General features: G+C 33.2%; 1 protein-coding gene across 2 annotated transcripts in view; it reads right to left on the bottom strand.

Annotated features, from left to right (window-relative positions):
* LOC145295891 (uncharacterized) overlaps nucleotides 1-18,353 on the bottom strand; it is a 163,690-nt gene that overhangs the window by 69,493 nt on the left and 75,844 nt on the right. For both annotated transcript variants that reach the window (XM_080141644.1, XM_080141645.1), the window contains exons 7-9: nucleotides 17,855-17,970; nucleotides 16,589-16,670; nucleotides 10,432-10,599 (exon numbers count right to left, since the gene is read on the bottom strand). In XM_080141644.1, coding sequence (XP_079997770.1) covers nucleotides 10,432-10,599; nucleotides 16,589-16,670; nucleotides 17,855-17,970 — 366 coding nt within the window. The remainder of the gene's footprint in view (nucleotides 1-10,431; nucleotides 10,600-16,588; nucleotides 16,671-17,854; nucleotides 17,971-18,353) is intronic.

The raw sequence follows: 18,353 nt of genomic DNA, 5'->3' as shown, positions 1-18,353 counted from the left end.
GGAAATATCGCACAAACTTTAATAAAAACTTTTCATATCTATTTGCGTAAGTACACTTTGATAATTATGCTTCAGTTTGAAGAAATATGGTATAATAAAATTATTGAGTGTTCGTTCGCGCCTGACCTCCATAGATTGTAAATATGTCACAAAGTTTAACAAGGTTTTTTAAAAGGGCGAGGGTCCACAATAACTCCTTAACTTTAATCTTAATTCACGTTAGCTTTTATTTATTTTTTTGAGTTGAATCATATTGTGTTGAATAAATTCACCTCATGAATTCACGTTCTTATTAAAGTGAACCCCCCCCCCCCCAAAAGTCGGAACTTTAGACAATTCTTGACACAAATTTTGCATAACACTTTTTTCCTTCTCCACTTGCACGTAGCACTCTTTCGAAAATAGATAACTAGATAAATAATAAAAAATAAGAACGTTACTTCTTATCGTGTCAAAAGAAGGAAAAAATCCTGCTCACATGATTACGTGTCTTTTTAAAAACATTTACATAACCTTTTTATTTTTATTTATATATCTGTTTAAGCTTTTTTTGGTCAGTGTACTAGAAGGAATTCAGTTGATTACAACCCTTTCTGCGTGTTCTTTACATTACAATAGTACAACCCCGAATCCGACGGCGCAATACTACACCGTTCAGTACTGTAAAACTGAAACGAAGCTGTTCTGCTTGAAAAGGGCGCCATTTTCTTTTTATTATTTATATTGATTCTTTGCTTTAAAAAACAAAAGTAATTACATGTTTACTTTTTTAATATCCCATTTTGCTGTTTCGGATTATTTTACTAAAGTAAGTAAAGGTTCATTATTTTTCCAAACTGTTTTTGTATCTTTGTTTTTCAATATTTCGTTGATATTATTTAGTAAGAGTGTTTAGTAGAAAAGCCAACAAACGACTACCCGAAAAAATAAATATACAAAAATAAATGTTACCATGGTCAATAATAGTTCAGTTTACGTTTTTTTTTTGTTTTGAAATAGTTTTTAATGCTCTTTACTTGAAATAATTTCAGCGAACCGAAATTAAAACGATATTTGAGGCGATAACTACTTAAATTAAATTTATATAAACTACACATGCCATAATCAAACATTCCTCAAGCACAAAACAACGGAAAACATTAAAATATGTTTATAAATATTCCTTACGTTGACGGAATTCTCTTAAATTGTTAACACAGAATGCTCAGTTGCCCCTCCTTCAAATTGAAAAGGGGCTCTCCATTTCAAAGTTGCTGCCATTTTGATTTTTTTTTTAAAACCGGTTCGTGAATTAAAAACAAGTTTTTTTTACAAACTACTTAAAAATACAAACCAATGAACTTTTCTACCATAAAATAACTTTTATTGACTATGGTAACATTTATTTCTTGGATATTTATATTATTATTATATATATAACATCTTCTCTTTGTCAGGAAACATCATTTTGTTGGTCACTCTTGGCTACGAATGGAAAAAAGTTGATATAAAAATATATATTTTTGCGAAAATTATCTTTACTTTCATCATATTTTGCTTAGGGTAAAATCTTTGAGTATCAAAACCTATCTTTTTACAACCCCCTCCTTTTCATAACCTATCACACTTTCATCAATCACAGTCCATTTTCTGTAGGCTGTTTTTGAACCCAGTCAACGACGGGTAATTCTGCTAGTATATATATATATATATATATATATATATATATATATATATATATATATATATATATATATATGCTCTTTGTGTAAACAAATCGAGCTTAGGTATTTCGGACGATGTCAAACATTGTTAATTCATAACTCGCACAACAGCTGTCGATTAGCGTAATGGTTAGGAGCCTTGACTGTCATACAGACGGTCGGGTTTCAATCCTAGCTTGAGGTAGTTGCCTGTATAGCTGCACTGATGAGCTGTGAAACAGCGAAACAGTATTGTATGTGGATGACTATAATGCTACTTATCTTGAGTTGAGCATATTGAGAAGTGAAACACGAATTACCATTAGCGTATAAAGCGATGCTCTTTGTGTAAACAAATCGAGCTTAGGTATTTCGGACGATGTCAAAACATCGTTAATTTACGACTCGCACAGCAGCCAGCGATTAGCATAATGGTTTGGAGCCTTGACTGTCGTACAGATGGTCGGGTTTTAAGCCTGGCTTGAGGTAGTTGCCTGTCTAGCTGCACTGATGAGCTGTGAAACAGCGAAACAGTACTGTATGTGGATGAATATATATATATTAATAAAACATGTTAAAAACACTTTGAAAAAGAGTTAAAAACATATTTAACTTTAAAAAGGAAACACTAAATGAATGGATAGTCCTTAATCCACGGAGTTCCGAAGAAATACTTTCCTTCTCATCAGAGGGTAGGATTTAGAAAAATGCGGGATCGGATTTTGCTTGCAAATGTATTAAATGAAATTACAAATAAGTCATGGATCTTACTTGATAACAAAAAGTGAAGCAGAGGGAATAGGGTGGATAAAAAAGTGATTTCACTTGAATGGATAGTCTGGTGGAGGTAAAATTTCCAATGGCGGTAAAATCGAAAGATGCAGAATCCAAGAAAGTTAGTTAAATTTCCATCCGCACAAGTAAAATCCAAGGGAACCGCATAATTGGAAGATGATCCAAAGTAATCCAAAAGGCAGAAATCCGTGGAATAATGCACAAATAGGTACAAGGAAATGGGAAAGAATTCCAATATATTATTAAAAGAAAGATAAAATTTGCGTAAAAAAGAAATGGATCAAATATACAGCTCGACTGTCGAGGCAAGATTGAATTCAGGAAAATGGGAGGAGAAAAAAGTTGAATGGTGATTGGAATAATTTTAAAATAGAAAAACCAATGTCAAAATGACCCAGACAAGATAACGTTAAATGTGCCAAACATTTTAAGCAAAAAAGAGGTCAACTGCAATTTACAAGTTATTATTTGAGAATTGAATTATCAGCAGGAGTTTTTGAAGGACAACCAAATGAAATAAGAAATATAAAATAAATACGTACACATGTATATACATACATACATATATATGAATACATACAATTACACATACATACATACATATATATACACAACAAACACACACACATACACACACATACATTTAAGCAAATAGATGAATAAATAAATAAATAAAAAGTTTTTTAAAAAATTAAAGGGGAGAGAGAGGCCGGTATCTGCAAATTCCGGATAAAGCAAGTAAGTATGTAAGAAAATAAGTAAGTATGTAAGTAAATGCATATAGTAAAGTATAAGTAAACACACATGCAAAATATAAATGCTAGATTAATATATTGATAGATAGGAATATTTGAACGATAAAATCGGAACTTACAGAGGAAAAACCGGCCAAACAAGGAAGAAAAAAGAATTACAATAAAAAAATATTAATCTTTTTTTAAATATTAAGAAAGTGTGTAGAGAAAACGATAATGTTATAGAAAATAATATATATATATATATATATATATATATATATATATATATATATATATATATATATATATATATATATGAAAGGTTAAAATAATGGCTATGTAATTTCAAATTTACCATAATTAAATTTGGACTTATGTTTTCAGAAAGAGATCAGTTTATTATATTGCTACTTTGAGGGGAAGTAATTATAGTTATAGCTTCGGGTGTGTAAATGCGACATGACTTAGAGCCTGGAGTATAAGACTTAACCTTTTTTAGGATGGCCCATTTTATTGAGAAAGGGGTATTATTAGAATTAAGTTTTTTAATTAACGTGGGTAAAGAAGTTTCTTGGTTATTATTAGAATTTTGGTCGTTAAAAGAAGAAATGTGGTTTGATATTCTTTTCTTAATTAATATTGAAGTAGCATCCATATATGTATGTACTTTATTAAAAGCTCGAGGTCTTAAATTAATATTAATTTGCTGATTTGTATTAGGGAAATAGTTTGAATTTTGTTCATTGTGTTGCACAAAGGGCGGGAGAAAGATTGTACGAGGACTGTTATTATCATTATTGTTATTGCTGATTTTATGATTATAGATGGAGGGGCTCCTCGTGTGGTTAGTAACTATATCAGATGGAGGATGGGAAGGGGGATAACTAGAAAACAAAATATTAGTGTCTGTTATGAGAGGATTGCATGGGAGCTCTGTAATTGTGCATGAATATATAACATCTTTATAGATACAATCATTATTGAGTGGGCAAGGATGTTTGTTATTATAATTACAGTTAGTTTTGGGTTTAATTAGGAAAGGGATTTTTTGGGCTGATTTAATTTTTTGTTATTAGATGTTAAGATTCTTTGTGGTAAATTAGGCATAGTTTAATAAAAAATCCTTATTGAGTTTTTATTGAAAATAGAACTATATCAATGTGGTTATCTGAAAAAGTTTTGTACAATGTTGAAGAATTCCTTAGGTATATTAGTTTTGACATTTACGCTATATGGAGGATTAAACCAAATATTTTTCTTTTTCCTGGTGCAACTGGGTAGGTTAGAGGTTTTACGATTAGTATTTTGGTTTGGATTATATATGTAGATTGGTTCATTGCAATTGATAGCGGCAGATCTTGTTTTTTTAACTGTTTTTTTGCGAGTCATATGGGTTGTGATTACAGATTTAAGGCGGCCCTCAAGAGGAGCATAATGGTTGTATTTAATCTTTTCATAGTGTCCTGAGCTCCTTAAGGCATCATTAAAGAAAGTAGCATTTTGATTAAAAGGTTTTTATCGTCAGAAAGAGTAGAAATTCTTTTAGAGACGGATGGTACTATAGATTTTATAATTGAGTTGGGGTGCTAGAAGATTTATGGAAGTATAACAGCGTAAGGTTGGGTTTGGGGCTATAAGTCTCGGTGTTAAGATTAAGTGTAATGTCTAGAAAATATGAAGTTTTTTTTCGGTTCGATAATTATAGAAAGGCCAAAGTTATTAAAGAAGTTTTGTCATTTTTTAATTGTTTTGTTGTACTCTCTTGGCCTGGCTGTTGTAGTGAAAAGGGCATCGTCTCTATAATACCTCTTGGATATGTTTAAAGTGGTATTTAAGTTATTTCGGTAAGAAACACCTACTAAATCGGTAACTATCGCAGAGTCAGAAGAACCCATCCAGATGTCAAAATTATTAGGGGTGTCCTATCTAGTCCAAAACTTATTGTTAATAATTGTATAAGGGACTTTCTTGCAAGGAGAATTAATTTTATTTCTAAATTAGTTAAGTCAGAATGTTTCTTAGCAAAGATTAGAGCCTTATTTAAAAGAATCGGAGAAATTGATTGATAATAATTTTGGATGTCAAAGGTTATGAAATTAAGGAGGTGTTTATTTTTAAAGGAGACAAACCAATTAATTACGGAATCTGAATTTAGCCAAAGAGGAAAATTAACTTTTTCTTTAATAAGAGGGATGATTCTATCTAAGATGTTTTTGCTTACAGCACCTAAGTCAGAGTTAGATGGGCAGATTAATCTGATGAAGGGGTTGTCATAAAAATTAGGTTTATGATACTTGAGAGTAAATCTAGGGGTACTCGGAGGAATTAATTCAGTGAAGTTATGAATGTTCGTTTATTTTATATATATATATATATATATATATATATATATATATATATATATATATATATTACAATCGAAAAATGCGAGCATGAAATGTAATATGGTTAAGCTTAAACATCGAGAAGTAAAGGACAAGTTGTTAAACTGGAAAATAAAAGAACAAGATATTCTAGTAAAAAATATAACTTTATAACTTAAAATATAGCAACATTAAGAATTGATTTTATAATATTATAAATTGAATTAAAAAAAATTCCCCCGAATATTTGCTCTTTCATGACAACTTAATTTGTTGTGTTTTTTTTTCATTTCTGTGCCATACCAAAGATTAACTCCTGATAAGTTTGTTAGCAAAAGGGGCCTCTAGGGTTTTTTTCCGTGTATTATTTTTAAAGCAGTATAAAATATAATAGTTAGAAGTTAAATCATTTAAAAAAAAACTTATTCATACTAAGTAAGGCATATTGCCACTTGAGCGTAAATGTTTACTATTCTAGGTTATATCTACAAGAGCCGAGAAGCAGGACGTTTGCATTAGATTTAAATTTCTGTATGTTCGTATTGTCAGGGAAGAAGGAAACAGGGAGAGAATTCCAAAGTCTAACAGTTCTATGGAAGAAACTATTAGAATATAAGGCTTTCCTGCATTTAGAAACTCTTCCAGTAAATTATAAACACTTAAATAAAACAAGATTTTACTATACTTTAAATTTTTGTCGATTTAAAAAAAAAAATTAATTTTAGGGCCAGAGTCATTACTTGTTAATCTATACAATTTTCTACTTATTATTTCCTTAGTTAGTATGTTATGCTTTGAAAACAGCCTAACTGCTTCCAAAAAGGCTAAAATTCATGAAATTTGGCTTTAAAAAGGCCAATCTGGCAACTATGGACAAAAATATGAGACTTATCTCCCTTAGCCTCGTTTTCGAATATCATTATTATAATATATAATCATTATTGTAACAGTGTGAGAAAACAACTCGTAGTAATTTCAATGTGTAGCGGTTCTTCACCGAAGAAAGAAGTCAGCAAAAGATTGTGTAAAAAGAGAACATTCAAAAGAAACAGGGCAAAAGACAAAAAGAACATTGTCTGCCAAGAGGTGTTTGGCTAAAGAAGTAAATAAGAGATTGTCTCTTACAATGTGATTTTATTATTTGTATTGAACTATGTAGCACAATATTACTTTCTGAGTATTAGTACTTATTAATATATTTCATTTGGGTCAGTTCTATATTTAAAATACAATTGATATTATTTTCATAGAAATTTTAATAAACTCATATTTGCTGCGTGTTATTGTTTTTTTTTGTCCATAAAATTAATTTTTTGTGCTATCCAGAAAAATATCAACTTTATCGAAACATATGTTGATTATATATATTTCTCATTACGTGGACTTTCCATGGGTCCTGCTAGTTTGAAAATAATTTGTTAGTGTTTAAGGTAGAGGATTTTCTATTGCAAGAAAAATAAAAGTTTTAAACATTTATAAAATAATACACTAAGGCATTTCATGCTCGTATGTACGTTATCACCTTGCACACATTAAAAAATGTCATCGTCCGATATGTAAGTGGTAATTAATATGATGTCACTAAGGCAAACAATTTCAACTTTACTCATTTTAAAATTAATTATTCCCAAACAAAGTGATGCTGGCCTGTTCAATAAAATTATACTTTTTTATTTTTATTACTCTGGTTCACCTCAAACAAGGCATATCGGCACTTGGACGTAAGAGACTACTGTTTGGGACCATGCTAAGAAAAGATTAACAAGACGTTGGTTTATGTTACGTTTAAACTTCTGCATATCGGTATAGTCAGGGAAGCAGATAGCAGGAAGGGAATTTCAAAGTCTAGCTGTTTGCGAGATGAAAGAGTAGAAAGCTTTCTGGCATTTAGGAACCTCAACAGTGAAGGGGTGAGATTTTGTTGGGGATATGTATGCCAGTGAGGCACAAGTGCAACGAGTTCATCAGAGCACATTCCATTAAAATATTTGTAAAATAGACACAGGGATGCAACATTGTGGCGATGGGATAGGGGTTGGATCTTAGTTGACAAAGTGGGACCTATTAGATTTTTTAATCAAATCGATTGATTCCCTGCTCTAGTCATGGACCCACCATGGTGCACCAGAAGAAAATTAACATGCCTCCTCACAGTGACTTAGTCCACAATACATTGTAGTCTACATTGCACTGTAGAGAACATACTGCTGATTTTATAAAATTATTTTATATAAGAGACTGAATTAAAGTTTAAAATGCAAAAATCAAGTATCATGATTCAATTGTGCTCTAAACAGAAACATTAATTTCGAACGCACCTCTGTTTTATCAAAGAACCTAGTATTGATTTTATACCCTGGGATCTTCTGCTTCTGCGGCGTTAAAACTTCTCAAATGAACTTGTGATGTTAGGCTGCATATTAATGCTAACTTTGATCAAAATTGGACTGCTCCTTCTTGAATCTGATATTTTCGATTATTGATTTTCAATATATACCAGAGCCATTTCAATACAAAAACCTATCTAAGAACACTCCCATACACATTAAGTACATTTGTGTGAAATTTCAAAACCATCGGTCAGCCACAGACGAAGTGCATTTGAGAAGTTTTGTTACCACACAAGCAGAAAAGCCCAAAATATAAAATTAACAGCAAATTCTTTGATATAACAAGGGCACACTTGAAATGAATGTTTCTTTTTAAAGCACAACTGAACCATGATACTTGGCTTTTTCATTTTAAACTTTAATTCAAGTCGTTCTATAAAACATAATTTTATAAAATCAACAGTAGGTTCTCTATAATATAATGTAAACTACAATATATTGTGGACTAAGTAACTGCAGGTAGGTAAGTGAAGCTTCCTCCCGATGCACCAGGATGTGTTCCTAACTAGAGTAGACGATCAATCGATCTAATTGAAAAATGGGTGATTTTGCTGATTTCAATGACACTATGTAGAAAGCACCTTAACTCAAATCTGAAATTTTCATGATCACCTGTTAGTATTATTGTAAAAAAATAAATATGGAAACTTGGCATCTTAGACTGGTTTTGGATATAATACAGATGAAGAGGCATGTGCACAACGGATACAGGTGCTAAGTAAAATTAATCATTTCTAACTAACAGCCTCCTGGAGGTTGAAGTTTAATCCTTAGAGTAGTAAATACTAAAAATACAGTTATGAATTAAGACTTTAACTCGGTAATGGCTGATGGAACGGAAGTTACTCCTATGGAGTAAAAAAAGGTGTTCCATTGGAAATTTTGTACAGATTATCGTGTTCAACAATTGATCACCTGAAGAAGGTTGGAAATTATTTCGGCCAAAGTATTGCAAGAATAACATGAAAGATTAGTGCAATAGTCCTAATCATGCTCATCTAGGTTGGTTGGTTGTTTTTGTTTTACGGCATATCAACCCTTTTCGGGTTATTTAATGCCGAATCTAAAGATTTTGAAGAAAATTTTTTTTAATAGAATATATTTGTTGTTTTCACGTCGGTTTCTATTTAACCCATAGTTGGGACCCTAACAGGTACTACCACTCCGGGTCAGAGTGGACCTGGGAGCAATGGTAATTAAAGGGTGGCTCCACACTCCCCAAAGCCCACAAGCTGGGGCCTCACCACTGGATATAGTTTAAGGTCATATCTAGGACCCCCATTGAGGGACTTTTACCCTCTGCAGGGGGGGGGGCAGTCGGCGTATTCTAATGCCCCACCGACAGGGCCTGCTCATCTAGGAATAATAGTTTTAATTCTGGGATTTTTTAAAAAGTTCTATAGATGATAATATAGCTTCACGGTGCAGATATCAAGTTCGATTTGGTCAAAATCAATAACTCTGAATAATAATACATGAAATATATACAATGTCATCACTTCTCGTATGCAATGTAATTGATCGTGTGACATAACGGCTATCAGTTATGATTGCTACAAGCACCTAATGGCATTAACGTTCGAAAATGCATTCGTGGAAGCCCAGATAAAAACAAAAACCTGGATTTATAAAACAAAAAAAAATCCAACTTTGATCACCCTTCAAGGCCTGTGGCACAATTTATAGAGGCGTTGAATCTCTGTGGTTCCAGGTGAGTATTTTCTGAAGACAGTGGTTTCAACCTACTCAAAGCAGACCAGATAGTTAGTTGTCCAAAAACGTGGTGAGACACCGACAACTATGGAAGGCAGTAATTACTGGGGATACAATTAAGAGACTCAGTATTCCTATTCCGTCATGGTTAATCAACTGAAGAAGGCCAGAAGATGAGTTAGCCGAAACATGATGAAATAGTAACAACTATGAAGATGAGGATAACAGTTCGCAAATAAAATAAATAAATAAATGCGTTTTTTTTTTACGAACACCCAAATATAATCAAAGTTCAAAAATGAATGTACGCTTATTTATTATACATTTTTTTTTTAAATATACTGTGGCAAAAGTTATTTGTGGTGTTAGGGATTGGTGCTATGGGTTAACAGAATTAAGCTGATATCTCTATTTCAAGAATCATAAACTTACCCAGAGATTATATATATAGTTACATCTAAAACGTTATTGGGAATCGATTTGTGGCAGTTATACCCCCAGAATCATGATGTGTACTTCTGTAACATCATATATTTTTTGTTAACTATACCACTGTGTTTGTCTTGATTATTACCGGCCTGCAAGGCTACAAGATATGACGTAGCTATCAGAAGTGTCTTATAATTCCTGGTTAGTAGCTGACGAGCATAGTGTATCACATGTGCTATGTGTGCTTTAAAAAATAAGCAGAAAATAAAAATAAAATTTAAAAAAAGCAGAATTTTAAAAAAATAAATAAAAGTAGAATGACCTTTTTCATGGATTTGTAGATTCTGGAAATCTCGGAATGACCTAAATCGTAGATTTCGTCAGCTGACATCGAAGTAGATAAGTGCCATTTGAGATAGGCATCATATAACTGTCGTCCATTTTGTAAGGAGCTGATAGATATGTGGGGCCTTGTATTTGGTAGATATTCCTGTAAGAATAATAGAATAAGAAAATTCTTTAAAAAAATGCAAATAATTTTTTCAAAAACTTTTATGGTGAAACCACCACTGACCTCCGGAAGAATCATCTTTTTAAAGATCATTCTTCCGGTGGTCAACAAGCACACTTTCACTACTTTTATTTACCCTGAATAAGATGTATTGCCACTGAGACCTAAGAGGCTTGTGTGAATTAGTAGCCGGATTTGTAAGGAGCATCCTAAGTGAGAAGTTGTGCAGTGAGATGTTTGTTAACATTACATTTAAATTTCTACTCGTCGGCACAGAAAAACGAAGCAAGGAGTAACCTCTAAAATGTAAGCAGTTTAAGAAAAGAAATAGAGTAGGAAATTTTCTGGTATGTGGAGATTTCTCCGGTGAAAAGGTGGAATTTGTTGCTTATTGAGTTAGCCGGGAGTATTTATATTGTTGGAGAGATACAAGTGCAGTAAATTCGTCAGAGTACATTCCATTGAAATACTTGTAAAACAAGCACAGGGATGCAACATTGCGACGATGGGACAGGAGGTGGAGCTTGATAGATAGTATGGGATTTATTAGGTTGGAGACATTTTTGCAGCGGCTTAGTTGGTTCACCAGCCCAGATGTGGTAAAAAAATACTTCATGCATTGGTGAATGGTGACTTTATAGGAATATATGACACTGGCATTTATAAGAAATTGTCTAGCCCGGTAGAGGGAACCCACCTTTCTTGCAACAAACGTAAACGTGTTTTACAGTCAACAGAAAGAAATAACATTTTTTTGATTCTTATATTATTCCTGTGTATGTTTGTTTTATTCACAATGACGTCGTGAATGACGTCATATCAGTGTGTATATATAAATACATATATACGAGGTGCAAAAACAGTTCAAAGTTAATGTTAATAACAATATTATATACCGGAGAAAATTAAGGAATCCCCCACAGTTAAATTGATTGGGAGAGGGGGGTCGGTCTAAAAAAATCCTTTTAATTGCTATTACAAACTTGGTAGCAAGGAGGTGGGTAATACTAAATAGCTTCTAAAACTTTTACTTTTTTAATATCCAAGAATTTTAAAACCAGTTTAAATGACTTTCTATTCACCAGTTAAAATGCTTTCAAAATTCATGAGGCCACGAAGTAATTTTATTTGAATTACTAGCAAGAATTACAATGACTGATTTTTTGCCGGTGCGACGTTGGTGTCTGTATTGGTTGGGATAAAAGTATTTGTTCATAACTTACAATTTAGAAGTGGATCACAACTTCTTTGGGTAGGAAGAAAACTTGCAGAAAACAACTTGAACAAAAATTCAAAGAATTTCTCCACGAAAAAAAAAAAAAACAAAAACAAAAAAAAAACAGTACTCTTAAACGGAAGCATTAAACCCAAAATAGTTAATTAATGAAACAGGTCAACATGGAAGTTAATTTACCTCGTGATTTAAATTGCATACCTAAGCAATATATCAGATGCTCCCATTGTTTGAATGTAAAAAAAACGTTTTAATGTTATTGTTAGTGCGAGCACCAATGCGTAAAGAACTAAAAAAAACCAAAGCTATGAAAGCTTTTTTAAATGGACATTTTTTTTGCATTTAAATAAAAAGAAAACTAAATCTCTTGCTTTTTTTTTTTTACATCGGCATTCTACGAATTTTATTTGTATTTTTCATTGCAAGATTGATTCGCTTTCAAATAAAACAAAACAAATGTTTATTTAATGTCTTTTATATATTCTGCAATTGACAATTTAAAATGACAAAATTACTCAAATCAGCTTGCCTAGTCGTTGAAACTGTTAAAAAAAAAGAGAATACTTAATTGTCAACACATAATAACAAATAACTTTTTTTTATATAATTTTTAAAAAATTGGTTTACGTTACAAATAAAAGAAATTGGGCAAGATTGGCAATTGAGTGGAAAATACTCTCCATTCCTATATCACATAAAAGAAACCAAATTTCCCTTATCACCGTTATGTTACTATACAAACGAAACAATAGTATCGATATTTTAAACGTTTACATTTTTAAATAAGCAGAAATTATTTTTCAAAAATAAACAGTATAAACAAAACTTTTAAAAGATAATAGACACTTTTTATTTATTTTAAACAATATATACAGAACTTTTTAAAATTTTACATATTATAAACAAAACTTTTTAATAATCAATAAGAAATCAAAAGTTACATTTTTGCTAATACGTTTCAATAATCTTTAATATAAATACGTTTCAATAGACTTTTATATAAAAGAAGAAATTTTTAATAAAAGAAATAAAATTTAACATTTTATAGTGGGGCATCACTTTCCTATACAAATTTCACCTAAAATGAGTACCAACTTCTTGGCAACGTAGCGGTAACAAGACATGTAATCGTTAGCGTTTTTACATATTCGGTGGCAGGAGGGAGGGGCAAAAAGAGGGAACGGGGTGAGCGTGGGGTCAAACATTTTACAAACATTTTTATAAATAGAAACACTTCAAAACGTGTGGGGGTGATTTTTCTTTATAAAAGATTTGCTTCGAAAAAGTTCCACTGTTAAATATTACTTAATTAATTATTATTTCCCGATATTTTTAAGGCTGTTACACACACACAAACTAGAGTGGCCATGTACAATGCACACTCCCTCCTTGTATTTTTTTCTTTTTGTCTTTTTCCAATTTTTTCAACCTAACCCTAACCCCTCTTATATAATGGATTTTTTCACCTATATATAAAGCTGTGTGTGTGTGTGTGTGTGTGTGTGTGTATGTGTGTGTGTGTGTGTGTGTGTGTGGTCACGAATAGGCTCCTATATGGTTGACTAAAAAAAAAAAAAAACTGATTACCTATAATGATAGAAGATGTATCGATACACAGGAATGGGTATGTTTGATCTGGCAGAACGGTGGTTCATAAAAATTGTGGGGTCTGCGTACGCTCCTGGCCCCCAAAGTATGGAAATAAAAGATGAAAAAAAAAAAGCGTTTACAAGGGGGTTTGATAAGAATACTTTGATAAGTATGTTTCAACTTAAATAGGGATGGTATAATAAAATTGTGGGGTCTGCGTTCGCGCCTGTACTCCATGGAAATATGGCACAAACTTTAACAAAAACTTTTCATATCTATTTGCGTAAGTATACTTTGATAATTATGTTTCAGTTTGAAGAAATATGGTATAATAAAATTATTGGGTGTTCGTTCGCGCCTGGCCTACATAGAATGTAAATATGTCACAAAGTTTAACAAGGTTTTTTTAAAAGGGGTGAGGGTCCACAATAACACCTTAACTTTAATCTTAATTCATGTTAGCTTTTATTTATATTTTTGAGTTGAATCATATTGTGTCGAATAAATTCACCTCATAAATTCGTGTTCTTATTAAAGTGAAAGCCCCCCCCCCAAAAAAAAAGTCGGAACTTTAGACAATTCTCAACTCAAATTTTGCATAACTCTGTTTTTTTCCTTCTCCACTTGCACGTGGCACTCTTTCGAAAATAGGTAAATAGATAAATAATAAAAAATAAGAACGTTACTTGTTATCGTGTCAAAAGAAGAAAAAATCCTGCTCACGTGATTACGGGTCTTTTTAAAAACATTTACATAACCTTTTTATTTTTATTTATATATCTGTTTAAGCTTTTTTTTTGTCCAGTGTACTAGAAAGAATTCAGTTGATTACAACACTTTCTATAAGAAAGGAGTTATTTGCCCTTAGTTTACATTTTTATTCGCTCCAAATCTTAGGACGTTTTTACTTTTTTATTTAAATATTAATTATTAATTATTAATTAATAATTACTACGTGCATAAAAGTAAGTCATCTATATACATGCATGAAATAAAAAATTAATCGCTCATAAAAAATAAAAAAAAATTCAAACAATCTTATATTTATAAACGATAAAAATCGTACATAAAATTGACTAAGGTCCGGTAGTCCTGTGGTAACACGCCAGACTACTTATCGAGCCGTTATAGGTTCGATCCTTGTCAATAAAAGTCTAGCTTATACTGATGAGGAGTAAAAACGTCCTAAGATTTGAGGCGAAAAAAATGTAAACTATTGGCAAATAACTCCTTTCTTATAATAAGAGAAAAAGCTTAGGGGGCGAAATAAAAAAAATAATCGCTAATAAAAAAATAAATAAAAATTCAAAAAGTTATATATATATTGCAATCATGAAGGGAAATTTTTTATAATTCATGATTGAAAGCGTTTTAAAATAAAGTCAAAAGGATGAAGAAGGGAAGAAAAAAAGGGGGGGTCAGCTAACCGGTTTCGCCCTCGCTTTCTCAAAGTTGTATCGAGGGATTTTTTTTTTTTTAAAGAGAGGGGATCGAAAATATGTACAATTTTAAATACAATTACGTTGTGTTCTGTTACGTGTGGGAAAAATGGGGGAAGCGATTAAAATAAAGCAACGTTATATTACTTGAAGATTCTAAAGCATAATCACGCTCAAACCCAAATAGCAATCCCCTCTGTTTACAGAGAGAAGACCTTCTCAAACGAACGTGAACAGTCTCCAAGATCTTCAAATGGAATAATTAGTGAGCACGACTCAAATGAACGAAAATCAAAGCTTTTTTTGTTCATGAAAACAACTATTAACAAAAATCAATTGTTTTTTCCTCACCGAAAGTGATTATTCAATTATTAATAATTTCACACGGTGTGCTGTAGTTCATCCTCATTTTTAAAATAAAGTTGAAATTGTTGTTTGCTGACAACTGATTGACTAATCACATCAACTTTTTTCTGAATACTTACCGTAAACTGCCGAAAGATACCGATATGAAGTTAGGCTAGGTTCTGGTTCAGTACCAAGAAAACAAAACAAAGCCCCACATAAAAGTTGAGTATAAACTCTTGTTTACAAGGTTTTCAATAATGCTAAAATTATAACCGTTTGCACCACTGTTAAAATATTTTTACTATAATGGGGTAGTTATTTAAATTGCTGCCCACATCAGCAATATTTGACACAACGCCAGAAAACGGGGATCCAAGCAAGCTCCCTTAAAGGAGGGGCACTCCTACAATTGCAAAAATTGCCTGAGTAACCCCGTCAGCATTCCCCGGTCGGGGAGCCTCAGGCGACAAGCAATAAACTTGCCCCACCGGAAAGACCGGTGGCAAAGCCTGGGAGGGTGGATATTACCCAGCTGGTGTACCTCAATCTGACAGGTGCTGGGCCGGTTCCTGGCCCCTCACCTGTCAGGCTGAGTGTCAAGAACGGATCCTTGACGTGTACTACTACCTTTCTCTCTGCAGCCGAAGCCGCTAGGAAACTATCCCATCATAGTAGGACTATAATGGGGTAGATATTTATTTGCTGTCCACCGCAGCAAAACGTGGCACAAGGCCCGAAGGGGAGAACAGGCAAGCTCCCCTAAAGAAGGGTCAGTCTTGCCTCAACAAAAATTGCCTGAGTAACCCCGTCGGCATTCCCCGGTCGGGGCGCCTCAGGCGACAAGCAATAAACTTGCCCCACCAGATAGCCTGGTGGCAAGGCCTGGGAGGGTGGACCTCCTGGGTGTTACCCAGGCGGTGTACCTCAGTCCGACAGGTGCTGGGCCGGTTCTCAGACCCTCACCTGTAGGGCTGAGTGTCAAGAATGGATCCTTGACGAGTATTCTACCCTGTCTCTCTGCAGCCTAAGCCGCTAGGAGACACATCCCATCATAGTAAGGCTATGATGGGGTAGATATTTAATTGCTGCCCACCACAGCAATATTTGGCACAAGGCCGGAAAGTGGGGATCTAAGCAGGCTCCTTTAAAGGAGGGGCACTCCTGCAATTGCAAAAATTGCCTGGGTAACCCCGTCGGCATTCCCCGGTAGGGGCGCCTCAGGCGACAAGCAATAAAATTGCCCCACCGGAAAGCCCGGTGGCAAGGCTTGGGAGGGTGGACTCAATCCTTGTCATAAATTGAAATCAAACTATTCAACTAGAATCTTCTGAAGATAAAATGTATTAAACAGACTTACATCTTTGAAAAACTGCGCCATTGAAATGTATGCGTTTTTAATGTCTGCCATGGTTCTGTTCGCCAACAGTTTAAACTCATCTCTAAAAAATAAATGAGAAAATAAACGAAGAGATCCAATAAACCAATAGCAATAAGTTAGCACAAACATTATGAAATTTATAAGGAAATAATTTTATTTTAAAGGAATGGAGAAATTGGAAATAAAAAAGATTGTTAGATTGTACTCATGCGATGACCTTTCAATAAGTAATACCCCTAACCCACTTCCAATTGTTTGATTTCGTTCAAATTTTGCATGTACAATAATTTTTATCTTGTATGCACTTTATGCATATGTAAATGAACACACGAATGATAGTATCCATTCATCCTGTTCTAATTTTCACCTCTTAGACTATTTGACCAATACAAAATGGCAGCAGTATTTTGACTGACAGATGCCCTATGAATGGCAGAAGAGGTGGTGGCGAACCAGGTCTGGGAGCTGTATCCACAGATTTCCGACCCTGTTTGAATCCAGGATGCCAGCATTCTACAAGGTCATATGATGAGACATCATTAGCAAATGTTCTTTTCATTTTATCTAAGATTTCCTATGATGGGCATCCTTTTAAAACAAGTTTAAAAAAAAAATAAACAAAAACAAAAACAGATCACTATGCGACACTCAACAGATTCCATTTCATAACTGATTAAGTTCAAACTTGCCACATAACCCATAGAGATATAAATCATTGCACATACAAATTTCGAGCTCAATCAGACAAGGGGAAGTGATTCAAAGGCATTACTTATTGAACGCCCCCCGCATTTTAATCTATAATATAAATGTTTAAATGTATGTATGTATGTATGTATGTATGTATGACGGATTTTCGCAAGATTGGTATCCCCTTGAAGCTCGACCCTTCGGACGACAAATATCGAAAAATTAGCTAAAAACATCAATTCCTTCACCCTCAACTGGGCCCTTTTCTACAGGGAGGAGTCGCGTTTTTCGCCGATATTTTCGAAAGTCATCCCCTCTTTTCGATTGACTAGCCTTAATTTAAACATTCGTCACTTCCGGTTTGGCGATGGACGCAACGGCAAAGACGTCACGTTTTTTTTTAATTATTTTTACATTCTTTTCCTCCTTCGCGGTACAGGTTCGAACGTGCCGGCCTACTAAAATTCTTTTTTTTTTTTGCTCAACACACACTTCAAAACACCCGGGAAACGTCGGGCATCCGGGCTAATATATAATAAGAAAAAAGATACTTACTTGCGTTCGTCATTCAAAGGCAATTTGTCAATGTATTCGTTTAGTTTTGGTAGTGAATACATTTTATCATCCATTTCCGCTTCTGACAGTTTTACAAGCTTCTGGTAGACGGGAGTCTGAAATCCAGAAATCGAAATAACAATATGATATTTTATATCGGGTTCATATCTTTTAATCAAATATAAATAATTCACATCATTCAAATAATGTGCTAATTCTGGATAAATTATTTTCAATTTAAGAGGCTGATGTAGTTTGCTTGAAGCATTGTGTGTTAGTATATATTTTCTTGTATAAATATTTCTTATTACTACCTACAGACATCAGTGTATCATGCTTATGCAACCTTTAGTGTAGGAGATGCTAATTACTGCCCATCGAAGGATTCGAACCCACTTGCAAAGTCACCTTTGATTATGCAATCTGCTATTCAACCCACAATATCAATTAATGTTTAAAAGAAAAGAATTTAAGCTCTATATAATGTCGAATCAGCAGA

This window comes from Euprymna scolopes, chromosome 16, assembly GCF_053919585.1.
Source record: "Euprymna scolopes isolate OS-2025 chromosome 16, ASM5391958v1, whole genome shotgun sequence".
Lineage (NCBI taxonomy): Eukaryota > Metazoa > Mollusca > Cephalopoda > Sepiida > Sepiolidae > Euprymna > Euprymna scolopes.
Note: the sequence above shows the minus strand (reverse complement) of the source record. Positions and strands in the feature narration are given on the sequence as shown.